The sequence below is a fragment of the Paramormyrops kingsleyae genome, chromosome 11, assembly GCF_048594095.1.
Source record: "Paramormyrops kingsleyae isolate MSU_618 chromosome 11, PKINGS_0.4, whole genome shotgun sequence".
Classification (NCBI taxonomy): domain Eukaryota; kingdom Metazoa; phylum Chordata; class Actinopteri; order Osteoglossiformes; family Mormyridae; genus Paramormyrops; species Paramormyrops kingsleyae.
In genome coordinates this window covers 12,165,897-12,183,652 of record NC_132807.1, presented here as the reverse complement: position 1 = coordinate 12,183,652, position 17,756 = coordinate 12,165,897, and the positions used below count along the sequence as shown (strand labels likewise).

General features: G+C 40.8%; 1 protein-coding gene across 1 annotated transcript; it reads right to left on the bottom strand.

Moving 5' to 3' along the window:
* Nucleotides 1–691: 691 nt before the first annotated feature.
* LOC111840384 (cathepsin D-like) lies at nt 692–6,007 on the bottom strand. Its single transcript, XM_023805146.2, has 9 exons — nt 5,819–6,007; nt 4,986–5,142; nt 4,303–4,426; nt 3,876–3,994; nt 2,747–2,946; nt 2,495–2,617; nt 1,959–2,103; nt 1,785–1,883; nt 692–1,217 (listed from the first exon to the last, which is right to left on the bottom strand). The coding sequence occupies exons 1-9, from the start codon at nt 5,878–5,880 to the stop codon at nt 1,056–1,058; spliced, it is 1,191 nt and encodes a 396-aa protein (XP_023660914.2). The 5' UTR covers nt 5,881–6,007; the 3' UTR covers nt 692–1,055.
* Between the last annotated feature and the right edge of the window lie 11,749 nt (nt 6,008–17,756).

The window sequence follows — 17,756 nt, the reverse complement described above, 5'->3', positions numbered from 1 at the left end:
TAATTAAATGTCTCAAAGGATGCCCTTTCCAAAAGAGAACATGTAATGCAATGCAGTAAAGGGTACTCCTAAGTAGGAAAACATGAAGAAGTGCCCAAATATGTGTCTCTACTATAGATAGAATGCAATGCAGGGCTGTATCCAATGTCTGTCCATGTGTGTGTATGTGGGGAATTGTCCTAATGGATGCCCCTACAATGCAGTACTGTCACGTCTGGCTTGCTCACTGGGGGCTTTGGGCAGGGATAATGTAAAGCACTTTGAGACAATGAAATGTTGTGAAATTGAATTGAATTGAACTGAGAGAAAATGTGATGTAGTACCAAATAAGGTGGGTGCCTTTCTGGTGGAAAAATCTCATGAAGTGCCCTAAGTAGTTCCCTTCCAAGTGAGAAATCTCATGAAGTGCCCTCAGTAGTTCCCTTCCAAGTGAGAAATCTCATGAAGTGCCCTCAGTAGTTCCCTTCCAAGTGAGAAATCTCATGAAGTGACCTTGTGATAGAGAGCAAGTATCTTTGATGGGTGTCCTTCCAGTGAAGAAAATGAGACTACTTCACCATGCATTATACTAGTACATACATTCTACTACCATTCTACTAGTGAGTTAAATTTAATTTAATTAGTCGACCACTGCAGACATATAGCAATGAAATGAAACAAAATGTTAAATCACACAGGAAAAAACACAGTGTATGAACACACTGAAAGCTTTATTAAATCCAATCAATTCTTGACAGTGAAAGACAAGCACAATTTTCTAAAAAAAAATAAGATGTTTAATTTTTTTAGTCATTATAAATATAGTTCACCTGAAGACAATCTCTGAAAATTAGTTATGAAAATAAGTTCCTTAAAATAGTTTTCAATTTATTATTAATTCTGCTATTTTGATTACAGTTTACATTTCAAATGCACTGCAATGTAAAGTCCTCATGAATGAATTGCACACTTTTAAAAGAACCAATGCCACACAAATTCATCATGCTTTTTTTCCATAGTTTCAAGGAAACTTTCTTTTGAAAGGTTTAAACCATCTGCCAGCCTCGGTAATTCACTCACACAGACTTAGCAAAGCCCACCCGGTTTTTCTCACGGTCAAACTCAGTGTAATACTGGCCAATGAACACATCTCCCAGAATCCAAAGGGGCATAGATGGTGCAGGGATGTCCAGCCCCATAAACCCACTTAAACAGATGGTCACACCAGCTTGGCTCTCCTGCACAGGGAAATACATCAAAGTAATAAAGAGTGACAATTTAGTGTTTCTTCTATGTCAGGTAATATAGTGAGTACAGAAACAAAGAACAAAAATAAAAACACTGTCCCTGTCTAGGGTTCACAACACGCTTCTGCTCAGTACTGCCAGCTGTAGGCTGGAGGCCTACCGTGAGCCTAACCAGGATATGTGGTTATAAGATGAATGGATGGATGGATGGATGGATGGATGGATGGAAATACGCACATGTTCCTGCCACTTTACTTTTCCTTCTCAGTGTTGTGCAGTATCAATAAATGCCTAATTTAATTTAGCAGTGAGAATAAAAAATTTCCTGACGACATAAGTCATTATCTAACCTTAACAGGTGACATATTGGTAGATGCATAAATGATATCCTCTGGCAAAGAAGCTCTATCAATGTCTGACCTAATACAAAATTCTGTCTCCCTCTAGTGGATATTCAGTTTAGGATTTTTTTATTGTGTAGTTCACACTACAAGAATTAAATCAATTTAGATGGATTTACATCGATTTAGAAGGTAAACATGTAATGAGAATACTGGCCTTTAGGACGTACTGCTCGCCCGTTAGAGTGTATGATCTTCCACCCAGGATGAAGGAGACATTTGGGAGAGCGGACACTTTGTTACAGTCAACTCGGTACTGAAAGCCATAAGAGAAATCAGTAAGAGAACAGCAACTGAATCAATTTACTGTTGTTGAAAAAAAGTGGTGTACCTCTCCTTGTATCAGGGGGGTGGCGCCGATGGCTTTCTGCAGGGCCTGGATTTCAGCAGAAGGTCCGGTGATTAGGGAGGTACCTGTATCCACAATGGCCTCACAGCCAGACTTGCACAGTTTAAGCTGATCCCCAATGCTCAATCTATCAAACCATTGCAGAGAGTTGGCATAAAACACAGCAACATATTGTTGAACTATTCTGGTTCGCAGACCATCTGCAGCCATATTATTTCACACAACAGTTACAGAACATGTCATCTGATCATATATCTGCATCTTTGATAAAGCTCAGGAACTGTCACAGGGTTAGGGTTAGGACTAGGCTTAGAGTTAGGGTTAGGGTTAGGACTAGGCTTAGAGTTAGGGTTAGGACTAGGATTAGAGTTAGGGTTAGGACTAGGCTTAGAGTTAGGGTTAGGGTTAGGACTAGGCTTAGAGTTAGGGTTAGGACTAGGCTTAGAGTTAGGGTTAGGACTAGGCTTAGAGTTAGGGTTAGGGTTAGGACTAGGCTTAGAGTTAGGGTGAGCCCTCACCCATCCATGTGGACCTGCCAGTAGCCCTGCCGACTGATGTTAACGTAGTGAAAGTCTCCGCTGTAGTACATGGGATCGCTCCCTCCTAACAGTAGTTCCCCACCAGGCTCGGTGCCAGGGTTCCTGTTGTAAGTGGCATTCAGCTTATTTCAAAAACCATTAAAGCATTAGCAACCGTTTGTTACAGAGCACAACAAAAAATTTCTTAGATACTAACGTAAGACACTATCCACAAATGACTGGATGCCTTGCCTGTTAAGGTAGAAGGAGAAGACATTCTTCTCCACCTTTTTTTGATGCATAATATTGTCAAAAACGGGGGGAACCATATCCACAGAGATGCTGGGGTAGGCCATGCCCAAGATGCCGTCAAATTTTGCTGCGATGAAGACCATGCCGGGCTGCTTGATGGCCTCTCCGAACACCTGCTGCTCTACTATTATGTCTCCAATCTGAGGAGGATGAAAGCCAGAGGGTATCCTAAAATCCAATATGTTTGCTGGGAAGTTCAAATGAAAAAAGCCATTTACCCCAGACACTCAAAGTGGATCAGGAATTCAGTAATCTTCAGTTATGAACTAAGATTCTCACAGATGCCGAAATTGCCTTTAATGGTATGTAAAGTTAGTTGGCACCTATCGGGTGCGTCTGAAATCACATAAATACACCGTAGGTACTGTCAGGATCGGCCCCTACCCTGCCCCATTCTTTACATCAGTTTCCCTGTTTGGCCAGCAGGTGTCGCTGGCTATCCCATTTGGTGTAAGCTCCTTATGTTCCTCCTGTTCTGACTGCTGCCGAATGGCTTAATGGACTGAGCAGGTGGTTATGTCATCCAGGCTTCCCCATCCATTGTGGGTTAGAATTTATACTTAATTATAATTGATTGATTTATTAGTTTTTTTATGTTTCTTTGTATTTTCTTAGTTTATCATGTATTTGTGTATTTCTGTTGCAGTTCCTTGTCATTGCTCCCTGTTATTCCATACATGTAGTATCAGTCTGTTAACTTTGATATTTTAGTCTCTCTTGATGTTCAATCCTTTGTGTGTTGCTTGCCTTCACCTGTGCTCCTGTGTCATTAGTGCTTGCTAATGCCCACATCTGCCTTTTGTAAGTGCCCACCAAGCAAGCCTCGTTCTTTTCTGGTTGCAGCTACAATGGCTTCGTCGGACAGTGTAGCATCCATTGGTTGCACACTTAGGAATTTTGCGTAATATAGTATGTATGTCATCTGGGTACCTGTCGCCTACTGTCTCATCCATACTGAAGATTAGGACATACTGCTCATGCTGCATACTGTGTTTCATCTACAACATAGCAAACAAGTTTGTGATTTTGGATGCACCGATTCATTGTACCACCGTAAAATATAAGATACCTGGCATGTGTCTTGGCTAAGATAGCCAGACAGGCTACCAGAACCATAACGGATAGCAAAATCAGTTCCATTCTTCACATATGTGCTTGACTTGGCAGAATCATATTTGTGGTGGAAATCTGCAACACAGAAAAGCATGAAGATATTCTTGCCATAGACATATCTGGAATTTTGGAGCAGTCTGTTATTCATATTAGCGAATGAACCAAATCTGGAACAAGCCAGCTTCAGAAAACCTTATTCCTATGATGAAACTCAGACTCATCCTCTGAAACAGTGATCCACAACCACTGATTGATTGATTCATTCATTCATTCAGTTATTCTTATACTTATACTTAAATTAGCATAATATTCAAGAAAATGAGGAATTTGACACATGCAAATGTCATGTAGTTCTACATAGAGAGGTGAAAACGCAGACTCACAACAGGCAATGTCGAACAGCGAGCAGTGCACAGACGGAACCCATAAATTTGCTGAGCCTGTGTCAAAAACCACAGTGAAGGTTTGTGCAGGAGTGCCAAGGCCAATCTCACCATAGTACTCAGCCTGAGGGGACAAAAGTTTCCAGAGCATGAGCCAAGAGGTGCAGGAAACAAAGAAACATAGAGAGCATGCCTGTGCAAGCGGCCTGCCATGTGATGATGTCACCGCTGACTGTGGCCCGCATAAACCAGCTTCAAGCTGGTCTGATCAACTTCCACATTCCGGTTTTACCTCATAATGATAGGAGACTAGCCACAGCTATTGTAAACATAAGTTTGAAAAATGGCTAATATGGGAGAAGAACACCAAATTCCTTGTTTCTTCAAGCTTAATCTCTGACCGGATGGAATCTAAAATCTTGAAATCAATGTTTCATGTAAAGTAGCTTACAGATCAGCTGGTCATGGAATTCATGTTTACAAGACGATTTTCACTGGGAACAAGCTTATCACCTGCCTTCTTTCGGTCATGTGAGCCACATGGAAAGGAGAATCTTTAGCTTGATTTGAATGCTGAGATATAACCGAAAGCTGGACTAGTTGAGTTACACCAACAGAATGTCTGTTAATTGGTCTTCATACGTACTGAAAGGGATGATGGTCGCATAGCAGTGAATACTCACGTCAAGGTAGTTTTTCAGGGTTTCAGGAGTGGGCTTGATGCTAGAGGGGAATCCCAAGTTGTATTTCATGGCCCCATTTCCAGCCAGAAGCTCATCTGCACTCTTCCCTGAATCGGACAAGGTACGCCGGATGGTCCGGAACTTTCTCAGAGGAATCCTGGACAGTGCCAAATAGATAACTCGTATAGTGCAGACACTGCATTTCCTACAGGGCATTTATGGGCACAGTTTGCAGAATCAGTCACTACTAAGGTAAGGGTTACATCCTAGATGGGATTCTGCTCCATAGCTGGGCACATACACACACGATATGACCAATTTAGGGACACAGATGAGCCTAACTGCATGCCATTGGATTGAAAGGGAGCCAGAGTACTCAGAGGAAACTGACTGACTTGGGGAGAGCATTCAGACCAGAGAGATACAGAGCCAAGGCAAGTCATAAGGCTGTAGGTTACCACGTCCACTTCCATACATCACTGACACAAGCAGCACATATTCAAATATTATATTTATTATATATTATATTTAACAACCAAAACACCTGCTATCATTTGCCATGTTAATGTACGTTTTCCAAAAAGAAACACATCTGTTTTCATTTTTTCTCTACTTTCTCTCTTCTTTATTGAAATATAAAGTCATATAATTACAGTATATTTATTAATTGCAAATTGCGTATAATTTCGAAGAATAAAAAAGAAATTATGATAAATAATAAAATTTAGAGCAGTTACTCGTAAACAAATTTTAAAACACTTATAAAGATGAGTGTATATGTCACACATATAAAAGCAGGCGGCGTGTTCTACTTTTTATTATTAGTCTCTTACCGAACAAGTCCATCTGAAGTCCAGGCGAAATAAGCAACTAAGCACAGAGACAGAAATTTCATTTTTATTCTAGAAGGGCAAAATTTGCAGAGCCTCTCTGAGCGATCCAGGAAATGACAGAGCACCTGCGCGCGGATAGTAACCACCTTAAGAATGTAATCCTGATCACGCGACGGTATGGCGAGTAGGCGGAGAGCGCACTCCGAGTCCTGCTGGCATCGGTGATCAAGATAACTGGCCTGAGATCAGATTGCAGTCTAGAATGTAGCGAAGAAAGCCTGTTTTCTCCTTACAGTAGAATGTGGTTTATTAAAAGCAAACGAAGGCAAATGATTCAAGTGTTAATAAACACGAATTAACTGTCAAAAATTAAAATCTTATAATGCAGATGATATGTGATCACTAATGAGGTTATAAAATAACACGGCATGATGTTTTAGCTGCGTATTAGACTTGGACAGCTTTACTGAATAGGGTGTTGTTTTTTTTCATGGCGTTTCGGTTTATGTATTTATGTATGTATTCCTGTATTTTTTCATCTAGAAAGCAATTTGGATGTCGTTCAATTCAATACAGCATTCGGTTTCAATTCCGATGAAACGAACTGTTTGACGAACTGTGGTTTTTCTTGCAAGAATTAAAAAACAAACAAAAAAAAAAAAACAGTGTGACTATCACTGACAGCCAAGAGGGAATCAAGGGCGATTTAAGTCATGTGACCAATTAAGGACAGACCAGATCAGCAACTTCAGCTTTCCAATCAGCACTAGGTAGAAATTGCACTAGAGGGAAATCATCACACACAGGCTCACACAGTGGTGTTTTGTTAAAAACTTCCTCCTATTAATTAGCATCAATCCTTCTGAGGGCAGCAACAACAACAGGCTTATGTTTGTCAAGTCACATGAGACTAGTAATACTAATTCCTGGAGTTCTGTAAGGATGTTGGGAGTTTTCAGGATTCAATATTCAAGTCATGTTCATATATATATATATATAGTTTAGGGGTTAAGGTCGTCATATTGGGATTAGAGGTTTGTCCTTTCTTTGATTCTTTTCATTTTTTTAATGCAACAATGATATATCTTTATGAATTCGGTGCTTTTGTTGCTGTAATGTCCTTTGTGCCAATATAAATCAAAACAAAGGCAAATGTGTTTTTATATACTGTCCTTAAGAACCACATCATTAACCTCTACAGATGTTTTCCCATCAATGTTGAAATTATCATCATCTATAAATTCATATTTTTAAGTTTCACTGAGAATACACTTATACTACATGCATGCTTTCTGGTGCCCTTAATTAATTTGTCCCCTTTCAGTCCTTTTAAAGTATGACATGTCTCAGATCAATTCATTTGCAGTGAGAGATGACATCACACCCAATACTTGTTACCTGGATACCTAAAGGCAGTCTGTCCAATAGCAGAGTCTCAGGCCCATTGCATAAGTGACTGATCTCGGTGTGATGGGACTCACCACATCGCAAATATCTATCCATTCTGCAAAATAGGCTGCGTATTGCAGGCAGCAAGACTCTCAGGGAGAAGACCACACACCGTGACCTTCACAGCTAAGATCCAGAGGTGAGTCTAACATTAAATATACAAAAATACATGTAAACATTTTAATGTCAATAAAAATGAATGTGCAATTTTACACAATGCACACAACCCAGGTAAGGATAAGCAGATGGATAGATGCATGGATTGCATATAATTATCAACTTTGAGGTCTCAGATGAGAATGTACAAGAATTAAATGGGTGCTCAAAACACACCCAAAGCATTCCTTTCTTTAGATAAAAAAAAATTACATGACATCCCATCCTGCCTTGTGCCCTGGGCCACGTGGAATAGATCACGACCCTGTACCTGTAAGTTATGGAAGTAGGATGGATGGATAAAAAGAAACCTTGAGAAAAAATTAAATATCCACTCTAGTTATAATTCTCAGTTAAAGGTTTTCAAAATATAAAAATTATGTATTTACCAAAACACCACCAGTTGGGTTGAAAAAATGTTTTTGAATACACAAAAATAAGCTCTTTTGTCAAGTGGATATCTCCTCCAGAATCTTGGTTGCTAGGATAATCTTTATTGGAAAAGTCTGGGTATTTAAATGGTTTTTCCACATTTTCCCCCATTTTGCCCAAGTTTCCTCTGCTGTGTGAGCTGCTAGCCACCAGCCTCTTCTTTCATACATGCTGCAGGATTCACTGAGTGTCGCTCCTCTGAGATCGATGTGCTTGGAGGAAAGTGCTGTTCTTCTGGGTTTATTCCACTGGACTCCATCTTTAGTTCTGTAAGTACAGTATGCAGCCAATGGTAGATGCTGGAGTAGTGCAACATCATGCATTCAACTCTAAGCTAAAACCTTAATAATAAATTTACCCTAATAAACATAAAGAAAACAGTCCAGAATTTAACTTTGCTGTTCTGTCAGGGGAAATAAAAATGGAATTCACAGAAAGCTGGAAGTCTGACTTAACACCCAAGATACTGGACAAGAAATTGTTTGCCAAAAATAATGAAATGAAAGGTATTTTAATGTACTCCTAATAATGATTACCAATGATATGCTTAAATACTGGTCATATACCATAGATCTCTAATTAAAATATTAACTCTGGCCATATTTAGTATAGAGGACCTTTTTATATAACTTAATCACTATTTTCTCCATGGCAGTGTGACTTGTTGGTTTTGACTAACAACCGCTTTATAGGAGACAGTGGAAAAGAGCTTCAAAACAGTCATGGCTCCATCTAGTGTTCAGAATGTGTCACTGCTAAGAGTTTTGCGAAATCCTACTGAAATTGCTCTGATACTAAGCTATGCAGCTGGGAACAGGACCGGTACGGTTGTGTTTATGCTGCTGCTGTATAGCTTCAGAAAGAGGCTGGACCTCAGTCAGGAAGCACGTGATTTCAGTGGGGTTGGTACGTTTGAGTTCCTTTCGTGTTGTCTTGCTGGCATCTGGTAATCATTGCACATTTTCCTTTGTGACTTTTTTCATAAGCGATGTATCTGACATGCAAGCTGAATGTAGTTCTGAAGAGAGACCGATAATAGTCTTCCTGCTAATGTAGTGCAAGCTACAACCCCGGGTTCCTTTAAATCAGAGCTAGATAAGATTTTAACAACTCTGAGCTATTAGTTAAGTTCTCCCCAAACGAGCTTGATGGGCCGAATGGCCTCCTCTCATTTGTAAATCTCTTATGTTCTTATGTTCATAAGAGGAGCCTAAACTCTCTGATGTTGAGGAGGTTCTGGAGAGAAGCTCACGCTCCAGAGCCTGAACTCTAGCTGCTCTCTACACTAATGTATGTGAGGGACATAGGGGGTCACAAACACTGCATGTTCTCAGTTAGAGATAATATGCTAACAGTCTATGTGCTAACAAAGCATCTATGTGCTAACAGTGAGTTATCTCATAAACACTCACATAAGTGCTCTGTTCACATGTAAACTCACTGTTAGCACATAGATGCCGTGTGAGCACATAGACTCTCCGTTAGCAGACACACTGTGTCAGCATGTTATCTCACTGTTCGCACACAGACACTCTGTTAGCACGTAGACTGTCATCGTGTAGACGCTCTTTGAGCATGTAGACTCACTGTTAGGACACAGATGCTCTGTTAGCATGTAGACGTTTTGTTAGCACAGAGATGCTCTATTAGCACATAGACTGTTAGCATGTAGACGCCCTGTTAGCACATAGATGCTCTGTGAGCACAGCAGACGCTGTGTTAGCATGTATACTCACTGTTAGCACATTATGGTGACCGAGAAAGCCCAGTGCAATTCAAAATAAAAACGAGAAAACCCTTTGCCCTGTGTATGTTTGAGGGGGCGGGGGGTTCGGAGCTGATTTTGACCCTATCAATGTTGAAACCAAGTCTACTCCCTTGAATGCAAATATCTTTGGTGTTGATGTTTTTTGAATGTTTGATTTTACATGGTATGAATGCTGTTCCAGCTACTCTTATTAAGATTCTTTACATTAGCTCTCTAAAGAAAATTAATGAGGAAGGTGTTACAGTAAATGTTCTCCACTCCACCAATCAAACTTTCTGTGGTGAACTGTAAAGGATCTTCAATTACAGGTTAAAACATAAAATGCTTACAAACTCAGAGGTACTGGGCCTGCCGGCCGTATTTGGGGCTTAATGCCGTTCACTTACAAGCTATTATCAATATATGTCATTGCATGTTTATTTAAAGGCTGTTATTGAAAAGCTGATCATAAATGACCTATGCACAGCGTCAAGTCTCCACACCTGTCCTCCATTTTGATGTTCTGATTGTGGGGGAATCACCTGCAGAGGTATCAGCAGACCAGGAAACTTATAAAACATAACATATGTAGCTGCTGCTCTAACTGTATGATGTGTGTGTGTTTGTCTGCAGATGGAAGGGGCCCTCAACACGGGAGGAGCCAGAAGTACTGGATCCCTGGAAAGGGCCTTGCACCTGTGTGCCTTTGGGTCTCCTACAGGCCTCAGCTCTGACCCTTTGAGCTCTGTAGGCTCCCCTAAGAAAGCCAAGGCCTCCAGCCGCTTGTCGCACTTCCTGCCATCCTGGAACAGCAGCTCTGAGTCAGACTCTGGCCACTCCATCAGCTCTGACGCCAAGAAGTCACGTGATCACCCTGGGAAAGCGGAGGTGGAACCCAGAGGGGAGGATGCAAGCTACAACCATTACTGTGAGCCCATCATCTCCAAAGTGACGGACTACATCTATGTGGGCAACCTGAACGCGGCTTACAGCGGGCTGACGCTGTGCCGCAGCCACATCGACGGCATCATCGACATGAGCAACGTGCCGCCCGAGCGCAGCCTGCTCCTCATCCCCTGCTCCTGCTCCCGTGGAGGCCGGCACAGCTGGTCCCGGCTCAAGGTGGACATCGGGGACCTGTCCATGGCAGCCGAGGGCCTGGTCAACCAGCAGCGCCGCTTCAGCGACATCAACGAATGCATAGATGCCTCCTCTGAGAAGCGGAAGCGCGTCCTGGTACACTGCCTTGATGGCTTCTCCCTTGCTCCTACCTGTGTCATCCAGTACCTCATGGTCAAGAGGAACATGACACTGATTGCTGCCTATGAGCTCTTGAGAGCAAAGCACCCAGTGAACCTCAAGGAGAGCCACCAGAATGTTCTGGTTAACTTGGAGCAGGCGCTCAGGCCCTGGAAGAAGGTTGACCCCGAATGCTGCAAACAGGCCCTTTCCAGGAAAGTAGCATGGAGATAACTCCTCATTATAACACTCTGTTTCATATTCATTCATTTTCTTCTTACATGAATGCACTGTTCTTTTCCAGAAATGTTACTGCTTCTAGTGGCACAGGGTCTTTACAGCACTATGGCCATACAGGCACCACACTAGGGATAAGGGTTCGATTCACCCAGCTTTGAATGTGTGGAGTTTGTATGTTCTCCTGGAATTAACATTGGTTAATGAGATATGGTGAATTGTTGTCTCTAAATTGTGTGTTTACTGCCATAGAGTGGCACTCCATCCAGAGTGTCCTGTTCTCTGCGTTTTTTATGGTAGTCTCTGGGCTCACTGTGACTCTATGTGGCTATGGGACATACATGGAGAAATTAGATATCACTATATTAATAATCCTTAAGTGAAATTATACAATTTACATTTTGTTTGTACAATATAAACTATTCACAATAACACAAAAAAAATGAAAGATATGGTCATGAAGTCCCTTTCAAAATTTTGACATGTCAGGAAACTTTGAAATATTGACACTTCAAGATGTACATCTACTCAAGTCCATTGAAATACAACACTTGTACTTGGCAGTAGTTACTGCTGATAGATAAAGAAGAGACTACAGATTTGTAATGCAAAACTGATTTTTTTAATCCTCTGTGTTTTCACTTCTTAGACTCTCTCCATTCCTTCTGCTGAGAAAACATAAAAATAATTGTTGGTCATCTGCATTGTAGGATGACTCATTTTTAATCAAGAAGAGGTGCCTTTGTAAGAAATACTGGTTCTTTTTTCAATTTTCTGTTTGATCGCTCGCTATTCTTTCTCAATTTGGGTTTATCCCTAACTTTAACAAAGAGATACACAACAGTAACTGTTAGCTCTAGTCACATATAATGTATGATTATCTGACAAAACAACACACTGCTTTTTGTGTCTTTGGAACAACCAAACAGTCTGTTTTGTTTAACTATAGATAAAGGTTTTATCCTATTTAATAGAAAAAAGAAAAATAATATGCATGTTTCTTGTTCTTACATCATATTGTAATAATTTACCTGTACTTCTTGGAACACCTTGTACACCTTACTTGTATATATGTTATTATAAACTGTTATTAACTGACCAAAGGATCTACTGCCACATAAACAGAAGGCCATTGACTTAAGCTGAGTGATAGTTTTATTGATTGAAGAGATCGTGTGGGGCAGTGACTCTCACTAGTCCTCACATATACCATCTTGTTGACCATATGTACCTTCTGGGATGTTGGGCAGTCTGTAGATCTCCCGCTCCTTTCTTCCCTCACTCGTGAACATGACTCCGAGATACTGGAACTCCTTCACTTGAGGCAATAACTCCTCTCCTACCAGGAGAGGGCAATCCACTCTTTTCCAAATGAGAACAAGATCTTGGAGTTGGAGATGTGATCCTCATCCCAGCACCGTCACACTGAGCTGTAACCTCCCCCCACCACGTCATCTGCAAACAAGTGGACCTCTTCTTCTTGGCTACGCCTAGAAATTCTGTCCTTAAAAGTCTGGTGGCAAAGGGCAATTCTGGCGGAACACCCTCAGGTAATGAGTTTGACTTATCACCAGCAATATGAACCAAACTCTCGTTCCAGTTATTTTGTGACCTAATTGCATATTGCAGTGGGCCTTGTACCCCATACTCCTGAAGCACCCCCTACAGGACCCCCCCCCCCCCCCCCTCCATGGGACATGGCTGTATTGCTTTTCCAAGTCCACATGGAGACTTGTTTGATAAACTCCCCTGAACCCTCCAGCATACATTAGAGAGGAAAGAGCTGGTCCAGTGTAAAGTGCAAAGCAGAACTAACAGTTATGGGCGTGTTCAAATCTATTTTATTATTTTGACAGCAGAAAAACCAGACTTTAAAAGGCAGCGGCCCATGATCTGCTGCGGATTGCTATTACAATGGCGCGTTGGCCAGCAAGCCAGATCCTTTTCGGCCGAGGAAACGGACATGCTCGTGCGCGAGGTGAGAATGCGCGAGCATATCGTATATGTAAGTAGCACTGTTCCACCAAAGCCTTTCGGAGTGAAGCGGGGGGGGGGGGGGGGGGTTAGCAGTGAGTGTTTTCTGGCATCCTTAGATCATCCATTCAGCTCCGAAAGTGGTATAATGATGTCAAATGGAGAAGACAGAGGCTGCTGAACAAGGACAACGGCTGGTAACAGGGAATTAATTATGCTTGTGTGTTTTTTATTTTTTATTTTAATTTGGGTCTGCAGTTTGCAAGATATAAATAAAAATGCAATCTTTGTTCAAACAAAATGAAACGTACAGTTTTTAAGGTGTTTTAAAATGTTCAAATTAAATGCAATAGGACTGTTCTTCTACATCTCATCCTACATTTTACATCCTTACCTGCCACACGCAGTTCCGCCTCCTGCCTTCTAAAGTCCTCTAATGTGTCCTTATTTATGTCTGACAGACATCCATCACGCATGGCAATGTTACGCAACATACAACATACAACATGCCACAAAGAATGCTGCGACCTTCTGATGTTCCACCTGACTTATGTAAATACCTGAAACACATTTTCAGCAATCCATATGTCCTTTCAATTGCAGAATGTGCTTAATTCTGATAATGAACTCAAAAGATTTTTTAATGATACGGTTCGTTCTTTGCTTTACATGTTTTTTTTTTATTTTGGTTTCATTAAATAATATGATTATGTGAAAGGACCAGATGCATCATATAATAAAACATATATAATTAAAATAAAATTTAAAAAACCATTAGTGCATATACTGTACATGTGTCAATAATGAGTTGTGGACCCACACGTTTCTAAATTGCGCCACTTAAATACCATTTAACAATGCACCACTGACTTTAGACGTGATTTTTGTTGGCTAAAAGCACAATGTTGTTTCACTGCCTTAAAACAGCAATGCGCCAAAAATGCTCCCATAAGCTGCCTTGTAAGGAGACTGAATGCCAATCACGCTACCTCAACTCTGAAATGTGCACTAAATGAGCACTTACATATTAGCATGATTACCACAATTTCACCATGTCAATTTGTGGCTGAAGGTCCCACTGTTGTTGACAGGTAGCATGTGTTCAGAATTGCTGCTCACAGAATGGAGACAACCTCACAAAGTGCCGATTGAAAGTATCCAATGTGAACTATTTCTATAGTGTTGACTAAGTAGATGCAATCCATACAAACAGCCCACAACTGACAAGGATGTCTAATAGCTTTTAGTGCTGTCAACAGAAAATGTCCAGGAAATCCCTAAACGCCTTTCTCGTTCCCTAGAAATGAGTTGCAAAGTACATGCAGATGTGCTGGATGTTACACTCCATTGTTGGGTGGGAGCTTTGGAAACATTATGCCTTAAGCTGGCATCAATAGGGGAAAAGTGCTATTGTTTTGTGCAAAAGTGCTGTGTAACAAAATAAAACAAAAATAAAAGGACCCATTAAATTTTGTGTTTGTTTTTACTCTGCCTGTAATTATTGGGTGAAATTACATCATTATTGCTTCGTACCGTCACCAGTGGGTGTTTTTCATTTGGTGTTTCTGATCTGCCTGTAGTGTATATGTATGTGCCCTGCAATGGACTGGCACCTTTTTCGGGGGGGGGGGACGGGACGGGACGACAGACTCCAGGACACCCAGTCTCAAGGACAGACTCCAGGACACCCAGAGACCCAAACCAGGATAAGTGGTTAGACGATGGCTGGAATAATTCTAATTACATGTTTGTTTGTTATAATATGTAGCTGTTAGTAACAATAATAACATTCTGACATAATGAGCAGATGCATTATGAGAAAAATAAATTGTAACATCATGTTGATCTTGTTCATAGGAACATTAGCATCTTGATGTAGCTCCAAAGGTCTGGCCAGTCATGATCCTCCTCACAAAACACAGACTGATGAAGTCTTAGACATGTTCCTATGAGAGGACTAAACACGACTGTAATGTACCAGGAGAGCTTGAGGCTGGGGGTGTAGGGGGTAGCTACATATGCTCCCTACTGTGACAAAGTCCTCCATTTTAACTGCTTTGTTGCACAGCTCATCATTAAGATGTGTGTGTAGAAGCTGACAAAAAAGAAACACATCTTCTCATTGAGATGCTAGTCAAGGGAAAGTCTGAGACAAAAACTCTCTCAAAGTTATGTTTCTTTCATTGTTTCCACTTGCTTGACTGGTAAGGATAGTATTTGTGTTAGAACTTCAGTAGACTCAGTCTTTCTATTCCTAGGGGGCCTAAGGTCATTAGTGCATCAAAATAGGGGTGCAAGCTGAGTTTAAGGAGTCTCTTTTTACTGGAGCAGAGGGATACAAGTATAATGGAACAGCTGCAGCCCCAGTATGGTGAGGGAGCCAGACAGAAACCATGCGTGCGAGGCAGTGCAGAGGTGTGCGCTGTCGGGAGAGAGGCTCTGTTCCCTTACGCTCGAGCCCTCTCACTGTGGAGCGTGCGAGGCAGTGCAGAGGTGTGCGCTGTCGGGAGAGAGGCTCTGTTCCCTTAAGCTCCAGCCCTCTCACTGTGGAATTGTAGGCCCTGGCAGCAATAAAAAGTAATTGTTCAGCTAAATAACTGTTGAATTGCAGACTGATTGCATCAGTGCATTGTGGTCTCATTGTGGTCTCTGTTGAACTCCATTGCCTTTTCTAAAGATCCATAGTTTTATTCCTCTGTGAAGCTCTACTTCTGACAGCCTGTTTTGAATAAATCTGCCATTTCATATTTCATTTTTTCCCACCTTTTTCTTATTAAAAGCAAAATGGGAGGCATCATCAGGGAAAGCCCTGCTATACAGGCATGACAGGTGATGTCAAATTTTGTTATGATTACATGATTACATTGTGCTGTATCACTAATGCATCAAAAATCCAGAACATTCCTGAAAGAGTGCTGTCACTCTGTAGCACTGGAGCACCACATATCCAAGGTTTAGCTCGCATGTTCTCCTTGTGCTGTCCAGTTCTCCTGCAGTTCAGTTTGCAACATTTCGGCAAGATTTATTAAAAATGCCCCACACATTTTTACTGTCTGCATGTGTATTTTGACCATAAATATGTTACATAAAAGACCTTGAGATGACAACAGGAAAACTCGGTCAAGAAGACTCACTCTAAAAAGAATTCACTCTAAAAACCTCTTTACACAACAATTCTGGCAAACAACTAAATTACAGTAATTCAGAAGCATGAGGTAGCACTCCTCTGTTTCAGGGTCTACAAAAACAGCTCCTTCTGTATGTGATGCTTGTTCAGTTTGTAGATGAATCATCCCTCAGGTGTAATATGGATATATTATATGATAGAGGGCACTTGTGACACAATTCCAATTAGATCACAATATCTGATAATGATATTTCATCCAAATACATGCATTAGTTTAGCTGACACTTTTATCCAAAGCGACTTACAGTGTAACTGAGAGAGCAGGATCAGTCAGTCCCTAGAGCAATATGTGTTAAGGGCCAATGGCAAAAACTGCGGCCAATGCGGGGATTGAAACCACTGACCTTCTGATGACAGGTATAGCATCTTAACTTCCAGAAGCACGCTGCCCGTATAGACTGTGCTGCTCCTTTTATATTTTGATGACCGTAAACATAAAGTGCATCTGTTGATTCAGATAAAATTCTTGTGCCACAATTGATTCTCATGTTTCTTTTTGTGGGGTGTGAGTCATTGCTGCTGTGATACCAGTTGACACTGCTAACGAAACCATAGTTTCCTTCCCTGTCCAGCTTGGGTGACCAGTGCCGACAGTACTCAGGCTCCATACATAAAGGCGCCATAAAAGCATAGTAATAATAATAATAATAATAAGTAAGAATAAGTATGGACATTTTCCAGCAGTGTGGTGCAGGGGGGGACAAATTATTTCATGCTCAAAGTCCAATTATTCCCTACATATTTTATCATTTCCACATAATGCTATGGAGATTGAACACTCACGCATTTGGTCTGGATGATATTTTGAGGAGTCAATTCATAGCTAGACATACACATTACAAGTTATCAATTGTACAGCATTTTAAAAAGCTGCTTCCTGGCACCATGCCCAGGTTGTACCCCAGGCTGCTCTACATGGGATCGGCTAAGGGTCCCCTGATCAGGAAAAGTGGTTGGGAGGATGGATAAAATAAAAAGCATTACATGGCACTTCTGTATTATTACTGTACAAAAAACTGAATATATTTTTATGTTTAAATTGTGCTCTTGTGTTTTACATTGAAATCAATGTTTTACTTATTTGTGAAAACACTATTTTCATGTTTTTCCTCAAACATTTTTTTTCAATATGGCTATAGTAATCTTTATTTATAAATATATTTATATTTATAAATTTATTAATAATCCTCATCTTTTTAAATTGTCAAGAATATATTCTTTCGAAAAGTGCGAAAAAAAAAAGAGAATGCAACTTATAATAATTGCCTGTTTATGAGAGTAAACGTATTATAGTTTATTAAGGACTTTTTAAATTACTTTTATTCCAGGAAAGCTGATTTCAGTTTTCTGCAAAACTGGGTGAGTTTCAAATCGTTTCTTCAGATCCAAAGCAATTCTCCTTCAAAGCAGCTATAAGTGCATGCTGGGAAATGAGGATTGGTGGGGCGCATACATCTTGCACTTTCAGTGGAGAGATTCACATGACCTTGCAGTCTCCTAGAACTAGGGAGGAAGAT

Coding starts and splice junctions, on each gene's coding strand:
- LOC111840384 (XM_023805146.2), bottom strand. CDS start 5,880: ATGAAATTTCTGTCTCTGTGCTTAGTTGCTTATTTCGCCTGGACTTCA. Junction 4,427..4,985: donor CCCTGAAAAACTACCTTGAC/GTGAGTATTCAC, acceptor TTGTCCCCTCAG/GCTGAGTACTATGGTGAGAT. Junction 1,884..1,958: donor CCCCCCTGATACAAGGAGAG/GTACACCACTTT, acceptor TATGGCTTTCAG/TACCGAGTTGACTGTAACAA.